The sequence below is a fragment of the Egretta garzetta genome, unplaced genomic scaffold (assembly GCF_000687185.1).
Source record: "Egretta garzetta isolate BGI_Z169 unplaced genomic scaffold, ASM68718v1 scaffold139, whole genome shotgun sequence".
NCBI lineage: Eukaryota > Metazoa > Chordata > Aves > Pelecaniformes > Ardeidae > Egretta > Egretta garzetta.
Genome location: NW_009260832.1, coordinates 2151816 through 2173235, shown reverse-complemented (window position 1 = coordinate 2173235; position 21420 = coordinate 2151816). Strand labels below are relative to the sequence as shown.

The window sequence follows — 21420 nt, the reverse complement described above, 5'->3', positions numbered from 1 at the left end:
AGCGGGAGAAGGGAAGGAAGCGGTGGGTGTAGCTGTACAGGGTTTGTTGGATTTCCGTAGTCATCTTTCCTGGAGTTTCAGGGTTTGTCGTCTTTCTAGGCTCTTTCAGGCGTGTAATATTGACTGTCTTCGCGAAGGCTTCGTAGAAAGAGTGGGATGGCCGGGGGAAGGAGCGATAGCTGTAGTGCAGATCTGATGATCGCAGCATTTGAGTAGAAGCCTCTGCTAATGGGCCCGAAGGACGGGGGATCCGTCGCTCTGCATTGTTTGGAAATGCATTTATCCTGTTCCTTTGCGCCCGAAGAAGGCTGTAGACGTTTGTGGTGGTTTCGCTGCAGTGTGTTGCCAAGCTGCCGATGCTGCTATTGCAAATGTTCTCCAGAGACAGGGGAAAAGTTCCTCTTTTTTTTTATTTGCTTGTGCGTGATACAATAACTGCGGTTCGTGTCTGCACACTTCAGAAAATGATGCAGCGAATTAATCCACCAGCTGTACCAGGAGGAATAAAAACTGATTTGAATATCAATACCCTTTTTTTATCTTTACAATGCACCCATGGCCTAGCTTGATATGGATGAGCTTGTTTGTGGCTTCTCCTCCTTGTTTTATCTAGTATTGCAGGCGTTTCTGCCACTTTTGCAAGTTGTTTGTGAAGGACATGGAAAAGAGCAGAGCTGTTAGCAGTTAGATTTTATTCACTGTGAAATACTGAGAGTTGTGGGGTATGCCTGCAACTCCAGTGAAGTAAAAGGAGTATATCAGAAGTTTGCTGTGCATTTATAAGGTCCTAAAATAACTCTGCTTTAAACTAAAAGTTTTGAAATGGAAAAGCTAGCATTTGTGTGACTTACGTTGTATATGTTTATAATGGGAGTAAGAGGAGGTGATGCTTTTATTATGTTCTTGATTCTGATTAATTGCAGCCTGAGAAGTGTAATGGAGTTATTGCTTGGTCAATTACCAAATTGGTCTTGGTTAACCAAAAAGCTAAATGTGCCAATAGCTTCATGTTAAGAAAGAATCTTATGGTTGAAGGTGGGTTTTTTTTGTTTTTTTTTTTTTTTTTTGCTTGCTTTCATGGTGTGTTCTTTGGTTTTGCCCATTTGGAAGGCTGGCTTTTTCTTTTTTGGGGGAAGCAGAGGGCAAGAGATTGGTTCTGTGGAGCTTGGGTTGTGTTTTTTCTTAATGTGCTGGGAGAGGTTGCACTGTCATGTGGGGCCTGTTGGATTGAAATTGAAGTGATTCTCAGAAAAACAGGTCTAGTAATTTGTACTAGTTTTAATGACAAGTCTGTCTTTGTTGCCAAACTTCCTAGGAACATCTCAGATTTTAATAGTTTAGTGCCTGTGTTAGAGCTGAAGATAAGATTACTCTGAGAATGAGGTAAATGAGAAAACAAAATGCTGAGTTGATGCGGGCTTTGCACAGAAGAAATGTAAGATTCAAATTAAGTTTCAGTAAGTATGACTGTCACTTGATGATCAAAGATGAATGAGTAATTATGACTAAAAAAATCTTTTGTAATTGGCTGATTTTCTCAGTCTGTTGTTAAAATGCTTTGTAGTTCCTTTCTTGTGATTAACACTGAATCCTGTTCCCTAACATATGATATCGATTCTGTTTATTTTTGGTCTGCTGCTTGGCCCATCATTACTGCGATGCTCTGACTTGTTAGACTGTACGCCATGGTTTCCCCTATCAACCTTCAGCCTTGGCATTTGATCCTGTTCAGAAAATACTGGCCATCGGGACTCAGACTGGAGCACTAAGGCTGTATCCTTTTATATTCTGAAGCGGATTTAGTGGACCTCATGCAAGTGATGTTTTGATTCAGCTTCTGGAACCATTTGGAAGTCTGGTGGGAACCAGGTATGCAAGGAGGGGAGAAAAAAGCTCTGTTCTCTTTGGTGGGTGGCCTGGCTGTCCTGGTTGTTCTTTGTGTCACCTCAGGTTGTATTAGTGATGTGAGGTAGGGCTGCTCAGTCCGTGTTTTCTCAAGTTAATATATATATTTTGTGGAGGGTTACTAGTGTGCTGACAGTTTACAGCAGCTGACTGCAAATCCAAAGAGAGACCTGGGCTGAGTTCTGTTCTGCTGTATCCTCTGGGATAGAAAAATTCCATGCTGCTTGGTGGGTTTTTTGTTGTTGTGTTGTGGGGTTTTTGTCTTGTTCTTGAGATAAGCTTTGTAATACTGCAGCTACCTGCTACTGGTTCTGTGTTGCCCAAGATGATTTCAGGTGGGGGGTGCAAAAGGATACAGGAATTGTTTCCAGGTGACTGAGATGAGCAGAATCTGTGGAATAAAGCACCAGTAACCCTGCTTCTTTTTGTTCACTAAAAAGTGAACTACCCATATGTTCATAGCCATATGGTACCATAGCCATATGGTACTATCCAAGCCATGTAATAACATATGTGTTTAAACTTTTATTTTTAAAAGAAGTTGCCCTGTAGATTCTTGAATGCACACTGACATTGCCCAAATGTTACTTTTCAGCAGAAGAGAATGAATTGAATTCTGTTGTCCTGAAACTGACTGACCTGTGGCCTTTTTGGGGAAGGCTTGTTGCTAGAAAAATTGACTTAATCCTCTTTAAACTGTAGGTAAATCTCATCTTTTTCCTTTGCTGCTTATATTAGTCTGCAAGTAGAGCTTTTTTTGCTTCCTTCTGTAACATCACTATTCTCCTGTAAGGTTAATTGCCTTAAGAGGGTTGTCTTTTACAAGTTGAAAAATTAGAACTTCAGTATCAAATCTGAGGCTTAAAGAAGAGGCTTATATGGTATCTATAATGATATCTATTATGAACTCGCAAGATCTCTTAATTCAGAGTATGAATAACAGTAATGACCATGCTGTGCTCTTAATGCTGTGGTTGAAACTACCCTTAAGTCCATACTCTTTTTTTTTTTTTTTTTTTTTTTTTTTAAAAGGTGATAAAGGTGATTTAAATGAAGTATGGGTTGGTGGTGCTGTTAATTACTCTCATATTGGTAGGACAGATGAGAAAACAAGAAGAGACCTAAAAGTAAGGATTTGAGTTGGAAGAAAAGGAGAGATCAAACTGCACCTGTTTAGAGCGTACTTGCCTGTAATTTTGAGCAACATGATGTTGCAGTTTGGGTAATGATGACTTGATAAAACCTGTTTACTGGTACTCATCCATGACTATACCTGTGAATTCTCAGAGTGTGAATTGCTTTCTAAATAATCAAGAGAAATATTGCAAGATTGTGAGGGAATGAAACAGTTACTGTGAGAGGAAGCAGTAACATTGACAGATTATGTATTTCCTAAGGGAAGGGAAGAAGTTTGATGCAGAGGCTAAAGTGTTTGTGCTTCCTTAACTTCATGAAGATGAATATGCTTCTCCATACCTTGATATGGATCTTTATTCTTGGAAGAACTGGTTAAAAGCCCTCAGCCTTGGCTGATAGGTTAGCCCTTGTAACTTCTGCAGTGTTGTTGGGTTACATCTTCAGTGATTACTTGTTCTTTGGGATGGAAGAGTGCGGACAGAAGGGATAGATTGAGATACATTCCCAGTGTAAAACCAGCCTCTTGCTATCTGCCTAGTGAAACTGGTTTGATAATCACTCTTTGGGAAGGAGTGAAACTTGTAAGAAGTGCTTATTTCATTATATTGCTCAAAGAGAAAAACATAACCAAAAAGTGCTTGTTAACCTACTGGATGCTTTACCTGCTAAGATTTTTACAAACAATAAATTACATGCAAGGATTCATTGAAGTGGGAGCTGCTTTTTAGAGCTGTGAAGTGTTTTTAATTGAAATGAGATGTGGACTAGAAAGATTGAGAGTCAGTTAAGATCTATTCATTGAGAACTAAATCTTAAAAGTGGGAGAAAAGTCAATCCTCCTTTTCTTCTGCATTCATGTTATGAGATTATAGAAGTAAAGGAGTCATAATTCTTCTTTCATTGCCTACCAGCAGATGGGAGATGGATATTAGTATTTTCCTTGCATCTTCAAGTATAGGTGCATCTTGTCAAGCTTTCACTTCCTTCCTATTGCAAGTAAGTGATCTGAGGAATTGTGAAGCAAGTTGTTTGTTTTTTGGTGTGGTGGGTTTCTTTGGAAAGGGTATTAAAGACAAAATATTCTTAAGTCAAGGAATAGGCTAACCTGTTTTAGATTTCATTAATGTGTAAATAAATTAATATTACAATCCTGATTGACTTTGGGCAATTTATCTGCTGACCCCTTTGCAGAACATGTTCTCTTTATTTGAGCGGTCTGCAATTCAGGTATTTTAACTGCAAAACCAGTATTGATTAGAAGAGATTAATGTGAGCAGGAATTTTCTTAACCACACTCTCAGCTCATTCTTCTTTTAGGACTTTGTAACCACTAGTGGAGGCAAACAGAGAAGTTTAATGCACAAATACTAAATTGTCTCTAGTATTGATACAGTGACATGTAAAAATAGAACTAAATCTTTTTCTGAAGACTCAAAATCTGTGGATACAAATATACTGGGAGTTCACTGAGCTGGTAAATTTATCAGTTAGAGATAAATAAAGACAAAATAACATCAACACTGTATTGAATTCTCTGAATCTACAAATTAATTGTGAAAATGAAATACCTAAACTATAGGTGGCATGTTTCACTAATTGGATTAGAAGTATAAATACTAGTCTGTTAATATTATTTGTCCCCGATCCTAGGCTTGGGTTAAAATCGGAGGAGTGACATAAAATCTTAAAACTATTTCTCGCATACACCCACACTCATCTGCTCACACTGATCCAGTTGTTTTGAGTTCGTGACGCTGACCAGAAGACACTCGTTCCAGCTGCTTGAGGTGTTTCAGTCTGGGCTGGTAGCCTGGCTCTTACGTGTGGCAATTCTGCCTCAGGCTCACCCTTCTGCACGGTGCTGGATGCTTGTGGATGCATTCCCCACAAGGGCCAATTTGTGCTCGCTATTGACTTCAAGCTGCAATGGTCAGTGTAAGCTGCTGGCTGCCTCATTTGTCACTGCAGGCCAATATCTTCGACTTTCTCCATACTTAAAGGGATTTAGTTGTTGTTACCAGGGTGGCTTTCACCTTTTGATCTCCTGTCCCAAATGTGTTAGATATCAAGTAGTTAAAAGTTCATCCGTGCTTTGCTTCTTCCCTGGGCATACCTGAGCCATTACAGCAGGACACATAGTCTGCAGCCTTTAGGAAGTTTTGTGCATAATTGGCTGTGCTTTGTTTTCCCAGCAGGTATCAAAACCTTCTAAATGAGTTAGTTGAGTATATGCACTCAAGGTTTAATTTACCTGAATGGTGTAATTGGGTAGACTTCACCCTGTGACATCCTGACAGTGTTCAGTGTCTAGCGCTGCTTCTGTGCTGTTTTCAGTATTCTGCTTGAAAAGTCCCTCTAGAAGTTGAATGTCATGTGAACAGGGTAGTATATAAACTGTAAAAAGCTTTGAGAAAGGTGAAATGGACTTTTTCAGGATTTGTCTGTCTTCAGGATGTTGTTTCCTCAGAGTTTAAATTGCTAATGGTACATGGCTCTGGACTTAATAGTCAGCTGAGCTTTTTTGTTTGCTTTTATAGGAGGTAGAATAAGCTTTGAAGCTAAAGCGGAAAAATTGAAGGAATTCGCCTGCTCCCTGCTGTTTAACTGCTCCATCTTAAACAAGTTTCTTCAGTTTTCTGTGCTTTAATTTCTCAATAGCAAAACTAGGACAGTATATCAAATGAGATGTATTTTGATTGTCTGCCAACATGAATGCAAGATCTTTATTGGTGCTTCATGCCTTAAAAATACTCGTTTGCAGCTTGGAGCTCAGTCTCTCTTGATACAGAGTATTCTAAAAAGGAAGACCATTTCCACTAGAAATTCTTGATAATAAAGGACACACCTGTAGAGTAAGTGGTGTGCCTTCCACACAGACCAAAATGTGCCTAGCACTCTTTAGTCCCAAGCAGAATAGGTTCTTTAATTAAAGTTTAAGTTTTTTTTTCTGTTGCAAACCCAGTTCACAGGAAGGAGAAAAATTAGATTGTTCATCATTCTGTCATTAAATATCTGAAGATCCCAATCATTCTGAATGTCAGCATCTGTTCATTTCCCCCCATTCTTTTCAGCAGTAAAAGATGACTTTTATGTAAGCAAATGGCTGAAGTTCTCATATATTTGAGGCGTAGAAAACTTGCTTTCTGTGACTTCCATTCTCTGGCCTTTGTGAGAAGAACTCACAAGTGTTATTCTTTGATCAAAATAGCTCAAAGCCTGGATGTGTGGTTTCCATGCAGTCGGTTTCTGATGAAATGTTTGTTTTGCTGTAGATGTATACCAAAAAAATTAAGTAATTCAGTGAATTCTCTGAAGCTTTAACAAAATTCCATTTCAAACTTGCAATATTATATCCATCAAAAATGCTTTTCCTTTGAATCATTCAGACAATGCAAGGCAGCCTTAGATGTGGTTGTGTTCGGGTTTTTTTGTTTGTTTTTTTAAGTAGCTCTACACCTGCTCTTTCTGCCTTCTGGAAGAAAGGGCAGTAGGGCAATGGCTGGAGTTGTGTTTACAGTATACAGAGCAAAGATTTCGGTTTTTCAAACTGAGCATCTAACCGTGAAGTTGGCACAGCTTCAAGTGGGAGACTGGACCAGATGAACTTGGGGAGGTCCTTTCCAACCTAAATTATTCAGTGATTCTATCTATTCTGGGAATATATCAAAGTCAAACTAAACTACTGTTTTGTGGATTGGTGGGGAGCGGGGGGGTTGGCAGTTAGACACTGGAGAGAATAGTCTCAACCTTTGCCAACGTTCTTCTGGACTTCAAACAAATCTTCCTGTTTTAGGAAGAGTACATCAGTAAAGCTACTAAAAATATTGTAATAGCATCATGCCAGAGAGATTCTGCAATTATCTGGTAGTAAGAAAACATTTATTGGCTGCCTTGCCACCCAATTCACAGAGAGTAGTTTAAACAAGAAAACGACTTTGCTTAAAACATATATTAATTTTACAACACTTCCTTTTAATGCTACCACATTTCTTATCATATCTTCTAGCACTTAGTTGACGCGAGTATCATTAGTGCTCTTAAATCTTTCTTTTAGTGAAAAATCCCCATCCCCTAAATGAAGGATGGTCAACTACGTTTGGATATTCTGAGATGGAATAGGGCCAAAATGCCATGATGAGACATGTAACTCTTAAAAATGTATGGAATTATAGCAAGTTAGTCCTACACAGAGAAAGCTATGTCTGAATTCTTCATAATAAATAGGGTGGTGTACCTTTTAAATCTATGGTTACAGTTCTTGGGAGACTTGGTGATACTTCCATCAAAGCAAGAAAACTGAATGGGTCTTTGATTAGATGTATTATCGCGTATACTGTAGCTCTATTAAACAGCTTTCAGTAGTAATTGCTTTTGTTCAAAAATGCCTGAAGTATAACATCATTAAATCTCATACTGTAATTTACAAAAATGAACTTTAGAATGAAAACTTTTCTTCCCTGTGGCTATTTTACTGATGGAGTAGAAGCCTAATGGATACAGCCTTTCAGCTTCAAACTTGCTGGGTCATGGTGAGCTTGGAAATGTTTTTGGAAAGCATACAAAGTTTGCCAGGCGGCAGGTGTTACTGTAGTACAAACATAGCCTGTTTCCTTGTACCTCCCAGCTATTTGTGAAACAGTGAGGTGGTATGGACTGTGTGATCTGATGTTGTCAGGGTAAAATGTAACCAGGAATTGGACAGCTGGGACCCAGCTTAGGCTTTCAGACTTCTGGTACGGTGCTCAATTCACTAGGCTCTTAACTTGGCGTTCCACTGGATTTGTTCTTTCTCACTCACTGTGGAAGGGCTTTTAGAGCTGAAGTAGCGTTATTGCTGCAGGAGAAGAAATGAGCAGTTTCAGTAAAGTCACGTCTGAAGAAGAAACAGCTTGTGATTTGAGATGTGATAAAGAAAGCTTGATAGCACAAATCAAGATTGCAAACCCTTCCTAACAAAACTTCCTGTTTGGCAGAAATTTTCTAACTCCATTAGATGACTTCTAAGTGTCCAGGTCTTTATTTTTACAAAGGTTTCACACGGCAAAGATGAGCGTTCTTACACATTACCTTTAAGGTGAGTAGAAGTGCCCTCAGTTGTAATTTTTATGTGTGTCCTATTGCTCTTCTAGAACTATTTATTGTTCCATTAAACTGAGAAACAAAAAAACCCCACATTATTTATCTGGGTTCCCACAGCACATCTGTTTTTGTCTTAATACGTAGAAGCTCAGTGAAAAACAGAATAAAACTTGTGAATTATTAGATTCTATATGAAGTTAAACAAAACTGGAGGACATGGATTTTGGGAACAGTTAACTTTGTCCTTAATCTTAACTATCTGGTAATGGTTTCACATTTTGAAAAAATGGAGCCCTTAGTTTTGAAAGAGTTAATTCTGCGGTAAGTAGGTCTTTATTTTTAATCTCTTGGGTCTTCTCTTTTCCTCTTGCTACTCTTGATGTGGCCCTGGACTGTACCATCAAACTGATCATTAAATTTTTTTTTTTAAATATGCAGATTCTTAATCCTGCAATGTACATCTGGTTAAGTAGACAAGATTCTACTTCTCCAGAGATCTGTTTCTTTGACATGAGGTGGATTTATTTGTTTGCTGGCCTGGGGAAGAAGTTTGTGGTACTTGTGAACCAAAACAGCCTCTGAGAGCGCATTGTTTGCCCACTGCCAGTATGCTGTCCATCAGCAGCTTTTGAAGTTATGTTATTTTGCTGAACCATAAGTTTAAATTGTGGTATCATAATTGGTTCTTGAATGCTAATCAAGCATAGCCTCTTAGTATTCAACTGGTTATAATTTGGGTGACCTTTTTCATGTCAACAATTCTATCGTAGGCACTTGATAATAATTCAGCTTACAAGTTTATCAAAGGGAGCACTAAGTTACTACTTCTGTTGACTTCCAGTGTCAATACAGGTGAAGGTCTAATAACATAATTTAAATCTCTGGCACTGATATCCATATCTCTGAATTTAGGCATAGGTTAAAATAATGACAGTCTTAGAAATGGCTAAAAACTGAAATATTTCACTAGTGAGGGCTGTGGTAGAGTGGTATAATTCCTTATTTAGTAGATTTCTAAAATATGTAGTAATTCTGTCAGCCCCTGGAGACTTACACTGAATCCTGATTCATCTTGATTTTTACAATGTTGTAATGAAATTACTTTTTCTGTGGCTATCACTTAGCCTGATCTAACACATTGATACTAAGTTTAAGACTCACTGTCACAAATGAGAACCATTTTGTCTTGCAGCTAAAATCTCTCCTTGGTAAGAGATTTCAAAACTACTTTTATGCTTTAGATATGTACAACATGATGACAGCCTTGGTCTGTGTACTAGTTGTTCTAACCTAATCACTTCCTGCAAAGACTTAGTCTATTTTGAACCTCTAAGCTTCCCTTAACTAGATTTTTTTTTTTATTGATAGTACTTGTATTGAGGCAGCTATGTCAATTGCTGAATTAAGATGGATTCTAATGTTGTATTAGAAAAAACTTTTCCCTGAAGTTCAGGATTAGATCTTCCCTAGTCATTTGTCCACAGCAGTTCTACTCTGCATGAGTGGTTCTGTACTTACGGATTTTCCATTTACTTTGAATTTTATTTTAATTATCTTAAGTGTCAAGAACAGTGAAAGTAGGTGCAACTTGAAGTGTGTGTCTGGTAGTATAGAAAACAAAGTGCAAGATTAAATCCTTTGAGGAATGCTAGGTTGTGCTGATTGAGCTGATTAAAACATGTGAAACTGAAGTCTTTCATAATAACAATGCTGCTGATTTTGTAGTACTTGAAAAAGTGCAGTCTGAAGTGTTGCAGTTTGCAAAATCAACTACTTGATCACTGTTCTACCGAGAGAAGTTTATAGCTTGATAGAAATAACTAAAGGCTACTTTATTTATTCATTTTATTGAATGTCGTAGTTTAGTAAGTGCCTTAAAAAGGTAGTAACATAACCTGGCTTTTGTTAGGGTGACTTGAAACTTCATTTCCTTCTAAAATTGAGATAATTGCAGTGAGCACTGCTTCCATGTCCAGAATAAGTTTTAGCCTGTCCCACTCAAACGAACCAGTCTTCATAAGAGCTATACTGGTGGAGAGAGGAGGTCAGGTTCTCCACCAAGGCGGCTGTAGACTAAACTCACCCTTTTGAGGTATCTATCTCCTATGGATTCTCCACAAACTAATCGTCTCTCCTTCTCCTATATTCTTGTGAAAAGTCTTCACAGGAGCTGTTTTAACTTTGGAAACCAGGGAACCAAAGAAAGGATGCAGATCCAAAGGAGGCAAGGCCTTCGTACTACTTCTTAGCAGGCTACTATTTTATTTTGTGTGACTTATGCCATTTGAAGCAGGGGACTGCATTGCATAGCCTCTTGAAGCTGCTGCCAGGCTTCTCCTCTGTATGTGTTCGATTAATATTATTAGATCTTTGGTTCATGTTAAGATGATATTTTTAACACTTCAGGAATAGCCAGTTAAAGAGGTAATCTAGCTGGCATCCAATGTTTTTGATAACCTTTTCTGCTAAAGGCCCTGCCTCTTTCCCACCTAGTAACACCAACTCGTAGTCAGCAGCAGCAGATGGACAAAAGCAGTTTGCATTTTTTTCTACTTGCTCATTAGGGGAAAAAGAACAGAATGCTAATTTTTTGTGATCACTTACTGTTAAATTGATAGGATTAGCACGCCTGTAATTTTTTTAGCATATGCTCTATCCAGTCTTACTACCTTGTTAAACAGAGCAGATGTTCATCTTCGCAGTTGAAAAACATTCTTGACTGAACTTTGTAGTGTTGATATTAGAAGTACAGTTACTAAGCATTAGTGATGCTTATTAATATGCAAAATGGGCTACATAGCAATAACTTGCCTGGCATTCCCTTTTATACATGTTCCAAACTTGTGCAGTGAGATTAGCTTCACAGCCACCCTTAAATGTCAGGTAAAAAGGAAAGCCACCAAAAAAAGAGCCCCCAGTAAACTTCCATTTAAGTGACTAAATATAATGAGATTTCTTGCTGGCATGGTGAATATCCCCTCATTCTTTAAATTAATTAGGTGGGAAACATAACACTTTGGATAGAAATCCTGGTGAATAACTAACCTGGAGAAAAAGATCAGGTAGCCTACCTCTTTAAAGTACACAGTCTTATTAGTAATGTCGCCACGTTTTTGTAAGGGCTGCTGGCCAAAGGAAACAGTATTCAAATAGCAGCCACTCACAAAGAATGCTACCATTTTCTTAAACTTGTTTTGTACTTATTTCTCTATCAGTTAAAAAAAAAAAAAAAACAAAAATACAGGTCCAAAACCTTTTTTCAATTGCCCACGGTATATGTGGCTGCCTAGGTTTTGAGCATTGTACTTGTTTTCTTTCAGACATTGCACATGGAAGTACTGGGAATATAGCCTTAATTATATCAATAGTCAAAGGCATAGTTAAAAAAATGGGCTTACACATGCTTTAGAGGATGCTGTGAGGAAGGGGCAGCAGGAGTTAACTTCCATAATATTTTTTCTTACTTGAGTAGCAAAGGACAAAACTACTTAACTTTTGAGTGTTTTTTTTTTTTTTTTTACCTGTATAAACACTCTGCCAGTAACTTCCAGATCAAATAAGTGCTGTTCTGGGCTAAAAAAAAAAAAAACCAAACCAACTGTGGGGAGAAGGTGGCATTTCCTAAGCAAACTTTACTGACTTCTGATGATCTGTTCTTTCTGCTGGCAATTCCCAGTGGGAGAAGCAGCACATCAGAAGGTGCTAACAGCGAAGTTTGGTTACAAAATAGTTAGCATCTGCAGTTTTGCATTTTAGCATATCATAACCGGAGGCAGCTCCAGTACTTTGTGATAGTCTTGTGCATAACTAACAGTGCGTTCTGTCATTTCCAGGTCAGGTTTTTTGATGGCATTTGTGCAGCCTCTTTTACCTCCTGTAGCTTTTTGATAGATAAACTGGCTGAAACTTAGTAAACACATTGCTCTTAATGCAGGAAAGGTACCTGTAATGCACTTGGTGTAGTATTAGTGCTAACGGCCATGAGGGCCCCTGTTACAGCAGTTTGTAAATACAGCTCTACAGAAATAAAAACTTAGCTTCTATAGATCTGCAAGTACATATACATCACAGCTGGTGCATAGCTATAATTGGAGAGCTAAGTGAACAATATTTGAATGCATCTGTATCTCTTTGGTCCCCCACTTTGCAGCAGCACTGACTTTTATTTGCAGCAGACTTTAAATAAAGATAGCTCTATTTTTGTACCAGAGATTACAATTCCAAAGGGGCAAGAAATGTGGTGGCGTATGGTTTAAATGTGTATATATGGTAGTCACTAACAAAAAAATTGCCTTGATGGGTTTTTCCATCGTAAAATAGCTAAAACCGAGGCTGTTATTAGTCTTGTGCCTGAGGGTAAGGTCATCTGCCTTGGCATAATAAGCACTAGAGGTGATCACTGTCACCAGTTCCTCTGGCAAATAGGAGCTGCCTGCATTTCATTTCAGTAGACCAAAGTTGTAGAAATCCTTACTATTTTGTTAAGGTTATGGACAGGTTCTTCTCCCTTAAGGTCACTTTTGAGCACTTACCTGTATAGCATACCCTGGCCTGGGCAGAATGCTTACAGACTTTAGCTTGTTACCTTAGTGCAACCCTTTTAAAGAAGGATAGTTTCTAAAACCGTTAAGGGGGAAGTATTTTGTTCTTGCCTAAAACTACAGGCTTTCATAACTCTGTTAAAGTTGGGTTGTCCTTTACAAATGCAGTCGTCTTCTATCTTCAAGATTGACCTGAGGGGGTGGGGAAATCAGTTCCTAGTCAGGCTGCAGAAACTTGGGAGACACTACTTCAATTACAGGAATACTACTTAAATGTTTAGTTTGTAAGTTTTGTGTATAATTTCATAGTAATTCACCTGTCTGAATTCAAGCTGATATTCACTTGAGAGATATATAATACTTAGTGTATTATATATTTAGAAACATATTTAATGTACTATATGTAATATATTAAAGAAAAATAGGATTGGCTTAAGCTAGGTCTCTGAGACATAAAGATCGCAGCAGTCAAAGTACAAAGCTTCAAATTGGTGGATATGTATTTGCTCTGAACCAACTAGTGAAACTTGGCTTTTTGATTTGTTTTTACCACATCTGCCCAATAAACTTGGAAGAACATGGTGACCAAAAAAGCATAATTTTGCTGCCATCTAGGACAATGGTGTGTCCACATTTTAAGACCTGTGTTTTCCTGGTTTCTGCATTTTAAGTGGCATGGAATTAGAGGAGGGAAACTAGAATTATTGAAAATAGAGTGGCTGCCTTACAAGACTACTAGCAATGCTTGGTCTCCTCAGTTTAGAGAGGAGGAGCAGGGGTAAATATCATCAAAGGTTGTAAAATCAAGAAGACACTAGTTAAGATGCATGCTGTGCTGTCATTTAGCAAATTGGCAGTGCAAAAACTAGGGGGCACTCACTGAAGTACTGTTAGACTAATTTAAAAGCTATTAAAAGGAATTTTTAGTTTTAATGAGTAGTGAAATTCTAGGATTTGTGGGTGTGGGAGATGGTGTCAGCAGGCTATACCAGTGCAGTTGGGAGGGGAATGGCCAAACTCGCAGACAACTGCTCTATAAGCAAATGCTAAAGGGATTAGACTGGGATTTGTCCTCTAACGTGCCTAATCTACCAGGAGTGTTTGGTTTGGGAGTGGAAAGGGAATAGGCTACCAAAAGTGACCAGGCTTGTGTACTTTCCTTAAATGACATTGGTTGCATGGACCTCTGGTTTGAGTCGGTGTGGTGGCTCCTCTGCTCTTAGTCTGGCTCACTCCTCTCGGAGGAAAGAATTCCTTAACTGTGAAGTTGTTCAACAGTATGGTTGCACAAATGTCTTCATTTCAACTCAGTACTTTACATTGTAATCATTTTTATAAATGCAACTTAAATTTTTCTCAGCTTCTATGGTTTGTTAGCAAGGAAATGATCTTTGCTGCTTAAGCAAAATTTATCAGATGCCTGAACTGTTGATGAAACGGTTTCTATGGTATGGTAAAACATAAAATGTCAAGAGTGTTGGTGTGGTGGGGTGGTGGGTTTTGACATCAAGGAGGCTGGCAGGAAAACTCAAGTGTGGTAATCACACTGTGATCTGATAATGTCCTCTGCCTTTGCTTTTTGTCTGCAGTGGAGGTTACTATTGCAGTTAGAACACTGCTGGGCAAGTTCAGAAAACAATGGCCTTGAGTAAGTTTTAAAGGGAGGAAAAACTACTTTGTGCCATTCTTCAAAAGTTATAGCGTGCTGTTACAGTAGTAGTATCTAGTTTGTCAAAGAAGATGCTACTAATGCTTGCTGTTCTAATCTACAGAGTAATGGATTAGCATTTTTAGGAATATAATCACACCTGCTGTAGGAAAGGTCATTCAAAGAGACTCTTCTTGCAAAATATTCCTGAAATTACACTTAGTGTCAAACTTAAAATTAGCAGATGTCAGTTACAAAACAGGTTAAAAAAAATAAACAGGTAAAAAAACCACAACAAACTTTGTCCACATAGTTTGTTCTACAAAAACTCTGAAAAGTAGAGAATCCTCAGTATACTGAAATTTCTCATTGTATGCTATAGTACATTTAAAAGCATAGAATTGTAGATTATACAAATGTACTTAATTTTGGAGGAGTTCACTCTGATGAAATTAAACTCTGTTGGGGATACTTGTTGGTGTTGTCTTAGTGTATTAATGGAGAACCTTTAAAAATTATTAGTGTAAGTGCATTCTGTATGGGTGATACTGAGTCATTATAAATATATTCTTTTCAGCTGCTAATAAGAATGTTTAAAAATATTTAATAGTCCGAAGCATCTTAGTAGCTCAGTGCTGGTGACAGTTATTGTTTGGTATGTTACTTCTCTGGTTGTCTTTTTAGTTTTTTAGGACTACTAATAAATACCATTCAGCATACTAGTTCTGTTGATCTTTGGAATACATGTATTGGTGTACCATGGTGGTTTTTAGTAAAACAGATTTCATCCTGGGTTTGCAAAACAGGCCATTAGTTAATGTTCCTTTTTTCACTTGTATTTGAGGAGATTATAAAAGGAATAATCTCTTGATATAGTTGCTAGTTTGAATTATTGGAAATAATTGGTTAATAGAAAAAAAATATCTCTGCTTGCCTTTTGAAACCTAGTTAGCCTGTCTTTATCTTAAACATATGCAATTTTCAGTGACTGATTTCTTTTTCTCACTACATGATTCTTCAAAAATACTATCTTACAGTTTTCGGGTGTACTGCTTCTGGTAGACTTAATTGTAGCTTAATTGTTAATTAAGTTAATTGTAGTTAATTGTTAATTCCAAGAGTGATCCATCCTGGAAGAGGCCATCTCAGGTGATCTGGGGCAAATTAACTCTTTCCTCTTTCTCTTCTGCTTCAAGAGGATTGAATTTGTTGTGTGTGCATGTGGCTGGTGAGGAGGGATAAAGCTTGATTCTGTTGAAATATTTCTCTGTCCTAATGGTGCAGCCTTGTTACTACACAGTGAGTTTGAAGGCTACCTGTTCTCTGCAGACTCGCCAAGTTTACAGAGTTGAGTAGGACTAGGAATGTGTGTGGGGATTTCTCGGTGAATGTTGAATAAACAGCCAATTTCTTTTAACCTTTCCTGGAGTCTGAAGTTGGGAACCTGGTCATTCATGGGGAAAAGTGAGTAGCAGTAATCAGACTTAAGGTTGCAGGGCTAGCATCTCAGCAGGGGTTTTTAATAGTCGTTTGTTGCAAAAGAAGTTGGGACACTTTGCAAGCAAAACGCTTCCAGACTTCTTTCTACCTCATAGAATTAAAGTGAATCTGCATGCAGCTGGCCAGTAAAGATTTTCTTTTTTAAGGGAAAAGCTTTTTCTCTTAATATATAGGTGACTTGAATTTAGCTCTGGGGGAATTCTTTACCATCAGGAAGTCTAATGCTTTTTTTGAATTTTTTTTTTCAATTCACACAGAGCTACTGACCACTGAAAATATACAATAGGATTATTTGTTCCTGCTTAAGATTGCCATTCTGCTATGCTAACATTTGAAAGAAGAAATAAACTTTGAATGGTACCTTGTAAAGATGATATTTATTCTCTTCAGACTTGTCTAGCCAAATCTTGGAAACAAGAGTTTTCCCCTGTGTTTTTGGTGGATTTTTTTTTTTCCCCTTTCTAGTAAATGTTTAAGAGGAACATCACAGGTGATTTAGCCTGGCAGGTATCAACTTAAATGCTTGCTACTGCAGTTTATATCTGACACTCCTGTGGTTTTTATTCCTGACCATGCAGAGCATATGTAAAACTTCCACATGTTGCAACTTTTAGTGAGTTACATCGCTGGTTTCCTCTTGTATTTTTTTAATGGTGTTACAGAAGTGAACTTTCCAAATTAATTAACTTTGTTTTCTTATTGCTGAGTAGAAAAAGCTATCTGGCACTCAAAACATTAAAACAAATGTTTTAATTGAAACACTTTGATACAGTGTAATTCGCTGCTTAATGCTGGTTCTCCTGACTGAAAGCAGGTCTGAACTGACTAGGCTACAATGCCATGGTAACTTTAATGATCTGGATTTGCTGCTTAGAACCCATCTGGAGGCTGAGTGAAGAGTCCCGTTCCAGAAAATACTTTTCTTTTGTCTGAGCCCCTGGATATTTTCATCTTATGACATTTCTGAACTTCTGTTTTCCACAGCTGGAAACTTCGCTACAGCAGGTGGGAAACCCTGTCTATTTGACATCTGTAACTTCAGGCTTTGACATTAAAAACTCGGTAAAGCTCTGGACTGTGGTGATAGACCACATCAAACAGTGTGTGTTTGGGGTTTTTTTTAATGTCTTTTAAAAATTTTATTTGCAGGGGTAGTACTGTGACTAGTGATGATGATAGAGGTTACTTTTTTTGCTAGGTTTTTAAATACTTTTATCTTTAACTAAGCAGTAACCATTTCACTCTCTCAGCTGTATATAATACTTCCTCGAAGCCAACGTATGAAGAGAATGGGGTTTCCCCTTCCCATGGAAATGGAACAGTTTCAGTTATAGGAAGTGAATTGTAATATATGGATATTCATTATTTTGGATAGTTTTATCTAGAGGAAAGAAACAGACGTTTTATCTGTGAAACCTGCTATCACAAATCTTGTAGAATAATTACCTGCGTGTTGTGACTTTTGAAATGTTTCCTGCAATTGCAGCATTTTATACAGAGCCTCTATTTTAGGATGCTGGGGTAATGCTGCCACCTTTCTCCTTTTGATGGGATGTGGGCCTAAACTCTCAGCTTCCTATTCTCATAAAACTTAGAGCAAACTATTATCTGGAAGACTTCTTCCCTCTGTCAAAGTTGATCAAAAATAGCTCTTCAGCCTCAGAAACTACTAGTAGGTTACAAACAAATAAAACAAACGTTCTTGTAATAGCAGGGCAGGTGAGCATTGCCTGAAGTATCAGACATTACATGAAATCTGACAGGAACTGGAAGTACACAAGGCTAAAAGATAAGCAGGTTCTGTATTAAAAAAAAAAAGTCTCGCTGAAGCTAGTTTTGCAAGGTAATACCTTCCCTGCTTCTAGTAGTTAAAGTGCCTACTAGAAAAACTGCAGGAAAGATGTGTCGGAGAACTACCTTAGACTGTGCTTTTCTGTTAATGATCTGTTTTCTATCCTTTTGCAGTCTTAAACTGGGCTGTGGGTGCTTGGAAATCTCATAACACTGTCTGAAATCTCGTAACACTGTCTGAATTATCCCTTTCTCATTGCTAATAAAAGCTATTTGTTTTCGACATCCACAGCCTCTACAAAACAGTAGCTTTGTATTTATGCTCTCATGGCAACTCTTTAGCACTGTCAAGTGGTGCATTTCTTGGGGCCAAAGAAAGGACCCATATGAGTTCCTCAAGTGCACTGAGAAAGAGCAAACTGCAGGATCTAAGGCGGTATCTGCAATGATTCCAACCTAGATGATTCTATGATTCTATAAGAGGACAAGGGGGAATGGACACAAGTTGCTCTTGGGGAGATTCTGATTGGCCATGAGAGGGAAATTTTTCACAATGAGAACAGTCAACTGTTGGAATAATCTCCCCAGGGAGTGGTTGACTCTGCCACGTGGTGGGGGTCGGTCTCTTCTCCCTGGCAATGGGTGCTAGGACAAGGGGAAATGGCCTCAAGTTGTGCCAGGGCAGGTTTAGGCTGGACATTAGGAAAAATTTTTTCAATGAAAGGGTTGTCAAGCACTGGAATGGGCTGCCCAGGGAAGGGGCTCAGTCCCCATCCCTGGAGGTATTTAGAAGCTGGGCAGACGAGGTGCTTAGGGACATGGTTTAGCGGTGGGACAGCAGCGTTAGGTTAACGGTTGGACTTGATGATCTTAAAGGTTTTTTCCAACCAAAACGATTCTATGATTCTAATGTTGAAAAGAAGAGTTAAAATGGAATGGGTAGTGTTATTTTTAATTCTATGCTTCACACTTTAATATTGAAGAACTGTATGTTTTAATGCCAGGGGTAGCAGGTGTGTTTCTATGACCATTTATCTCTTTTTTGACTCTTTAAAAATAAATTTTAAGCCAAATAATGCAAAATGTTTACTAGTGAAGTTGAGATAGTGCATAAGCTTTTAAAAATAAATTACCGTAATACATTTAAGCAGATACAAATTAAGGTTGTATAAGCAATTTCTAGGGACAATGTCAACCTTTAATAGTCCATCTCAAGTTGGATTTCTGGTAAACACAAGGTGCAAAAATACCACTTCATGCAACGCTGATATGCAGCTATTTTTGTGGTGTGAAGTGGAACTATGTGTAATAGCACAAATGTCTGGACAAAATACCTATGTAAAATTACATGTATTTCAACAAAACATAATAATCTCTCTTAATATTTTGGCATGTAATAAACCATTTTTCCAAGTTCTATGAAAAGCACAGAAAATTTAAGAAACATTCTAATGAGTAGGAACTGGTTTTCCATATTAAGAATGCCAGCTCCAAGGTACCCCTTGTTTATATTAGAACATAGTTCCCGCTTCTGATTTTGGTGGAAGAGTGCCATCTACTGAATAGCTTGAATTGTGCCTTAGTTTTTCATTTGTGGAGGTAACTTGGAGCAAACCTATAAAATTGTCACCTACCACTTTGATAGCAGTGAAATAATAAGTTTCTCGGTTCCTTTGGTGATTTGCAAAACAAAAAACTATGCTACAGTGGAACCTGAGGAGGCTTAAAATAAAATTGAAACCACTGTTCTTAGAAAGACTATATTGCAAAATACTTAGAGTAGCAGTGAGAACATGGTTATTGGTGGCTTATATGTTTGAGGCTAATTTTAGAAAACTTAACTGTCATTTTGAATGCAAAAGATTTAAGATGTCCTCTATTTATGCCTTTGAGCAGACTTCAGGGAAACTTTCTCCTGAGACCCATTTACTGCATTATGTTTGATTTAGGATTTAGACACTAATAGCTGAAATATTTTAAAAGCAATAGCAGCAGTACTGCTTGTGAACATAGCCGTAGGTATTTGGAACATCTTCCAGCTTGGGACCGCTACCACTATGAGTCTGGAGACAGATTGTCATGTCAAGTTAGTATAGACAGAGAGGTAAACTTGTATCTACCACCTTGATTTGGGGCCTAAGTTTCTACTTTTTGTCTATATAATGGAAACGTTTCTACTTCTAATATGTGATCCTCTTAGCACTTCAGCAAGTGACTTTGCTGGTAAATACTTCAAAAGGCTGCATAAGCAAAAAACATGCTATACCTCCATCACTATGTTGATAAAACTCCTAGTGATGAACTAAACTTTCTCTGAAAGGATGTTTGGAAGAGGGAGTTATTTCCATCATTGGTACAAGGTAAAATGGTGTGGGAAGTAGAAGGGTGGATTTAAGCCTCGTCCACGAGTTGAACTGTTGAAGGCTTGTGTCCAAAGGGAGGAACTAATATCTGTACTGAGACATACCACAGCAAAATCTAGGGGAGAAATTCATACATGTGACTAACTTAAAATTCAACTTAAGGTGGTCTTTAAGACTTTTTCCTCATCCAAATCTGCCAGCACCCTGTTGATAATGTTTTTAGTTCTGCTTTAGTCACCTGATTTTTATGCCTTCTGAGTGAAAGTGGATAAATGAAGAGTGATAAATTTAACAGCAAAGATGAAGGATGGGGCAAAACCTGGTTTGAGGTAAGAGAAAAGTTAAAAGGGATCGATAGTTAATTTGAGAAATAAGGCATTGGTGCCAAAAGGAAAGATGATGCAAGAATAACAATTTCTGTAAAAGGAGAGAAATAGTACCTGAGTGATAGCAGAGGATCCGGGGGTGGGGGAGGAACAAACCAGTGTAACTGATGTAAGTTGTAATAGGACCTGTGGTCTTATTCTGTATAATCCCAAAATGATGTAAAGGCTTAATGAGATATGGCAGACTAGACTAGTTACTACTCCCTTTGTAGGGAGGGGATTGAAGAATGGGCTTGTATTTGAACAAAGTCGAGATGGAAGGACTAGCAATTACAGTTAGTATCTTCTGTCATGAATATCCAGTAGTCAGTGTCTTGAAAATAACTGAAGAGGATTTGTTTGGCAGGCAAGAGGCAAGGGAAGTATTTTAGACTATGCTGTGTGAATGAAGAGACTTCTGGACCTAGAAAAGACTTGCTTTGCAGTCAGAAATCAGTGTTGGTGAACACTAATTGATTGGGCGAAGATTGACTGTGTTCTTGGAAAACGTTAAATTGTCCTTTGTATTAGATAATATCTGTGGTTCTCTATGCTTTCATAAGTTAAGCTAAGTAGGTATAGAAATTCACTTAACATCTAGTTCAGAACATTACATTTGTTAATGCTACTCTTGGCAATGTCTGTACAAAATATTTGAATGCTGGGAAGAGACTTCTTTCTTACTCCAAGTATTCCTCAGTTCTAGGAGCATAGAACGGCCCTGCTTTTAGTCTCGGCCAAGAAGCCGCAGAGGAAAAGCCTGGTTAATTATTAATATTGTGATATAGTATGTGCTACGAAAAGGACGGATGAGGTAGGATATTTGTAATAACAGGTTAAAATTTGACATTAAAATTAAACTGGTTTAAATGGATGACAGATGAGCAGGACTTGGAAGCATGCAACTAAATACAAAGATTTTTGCTTCTGAGTTTTGATGAAGATCTTTCAAAATATATAATTATTTCTTGGGTTTACTGTTCTGTATATAGTCTTTGGAAAAAGTGAGTTAGTCACCACTCATTTCCCTGCATCTTGTGTAGTCAGAGGAACCATTATGCAGATGTATTTACAGCAACTTCCTACTCTTT

At 37.9% G+C, this 21420-nt stretch overlaps 1 protein-coding gene across 1 annotated transcript in view; it reads left to right on the top strand.

Annotated features, from left to right (window-relative positions):
* Positions 1-21420, top strand: part of STXBP5 (syntaxin binding protein 5) — a 112571-nt gene that overhangs the window by 4910 nt on the left and 86241 nt on the right. The window contains exon 3 of the mRNA XM_009646959.2: positions 1676-1773. Within this exon, the coding sequence (XP_009645254.2) occupies positions 1676-1773 (98 nt within the window). The remainder of the gene's footprint in view (positions 1-1675; positions 1774-21420) is intronic.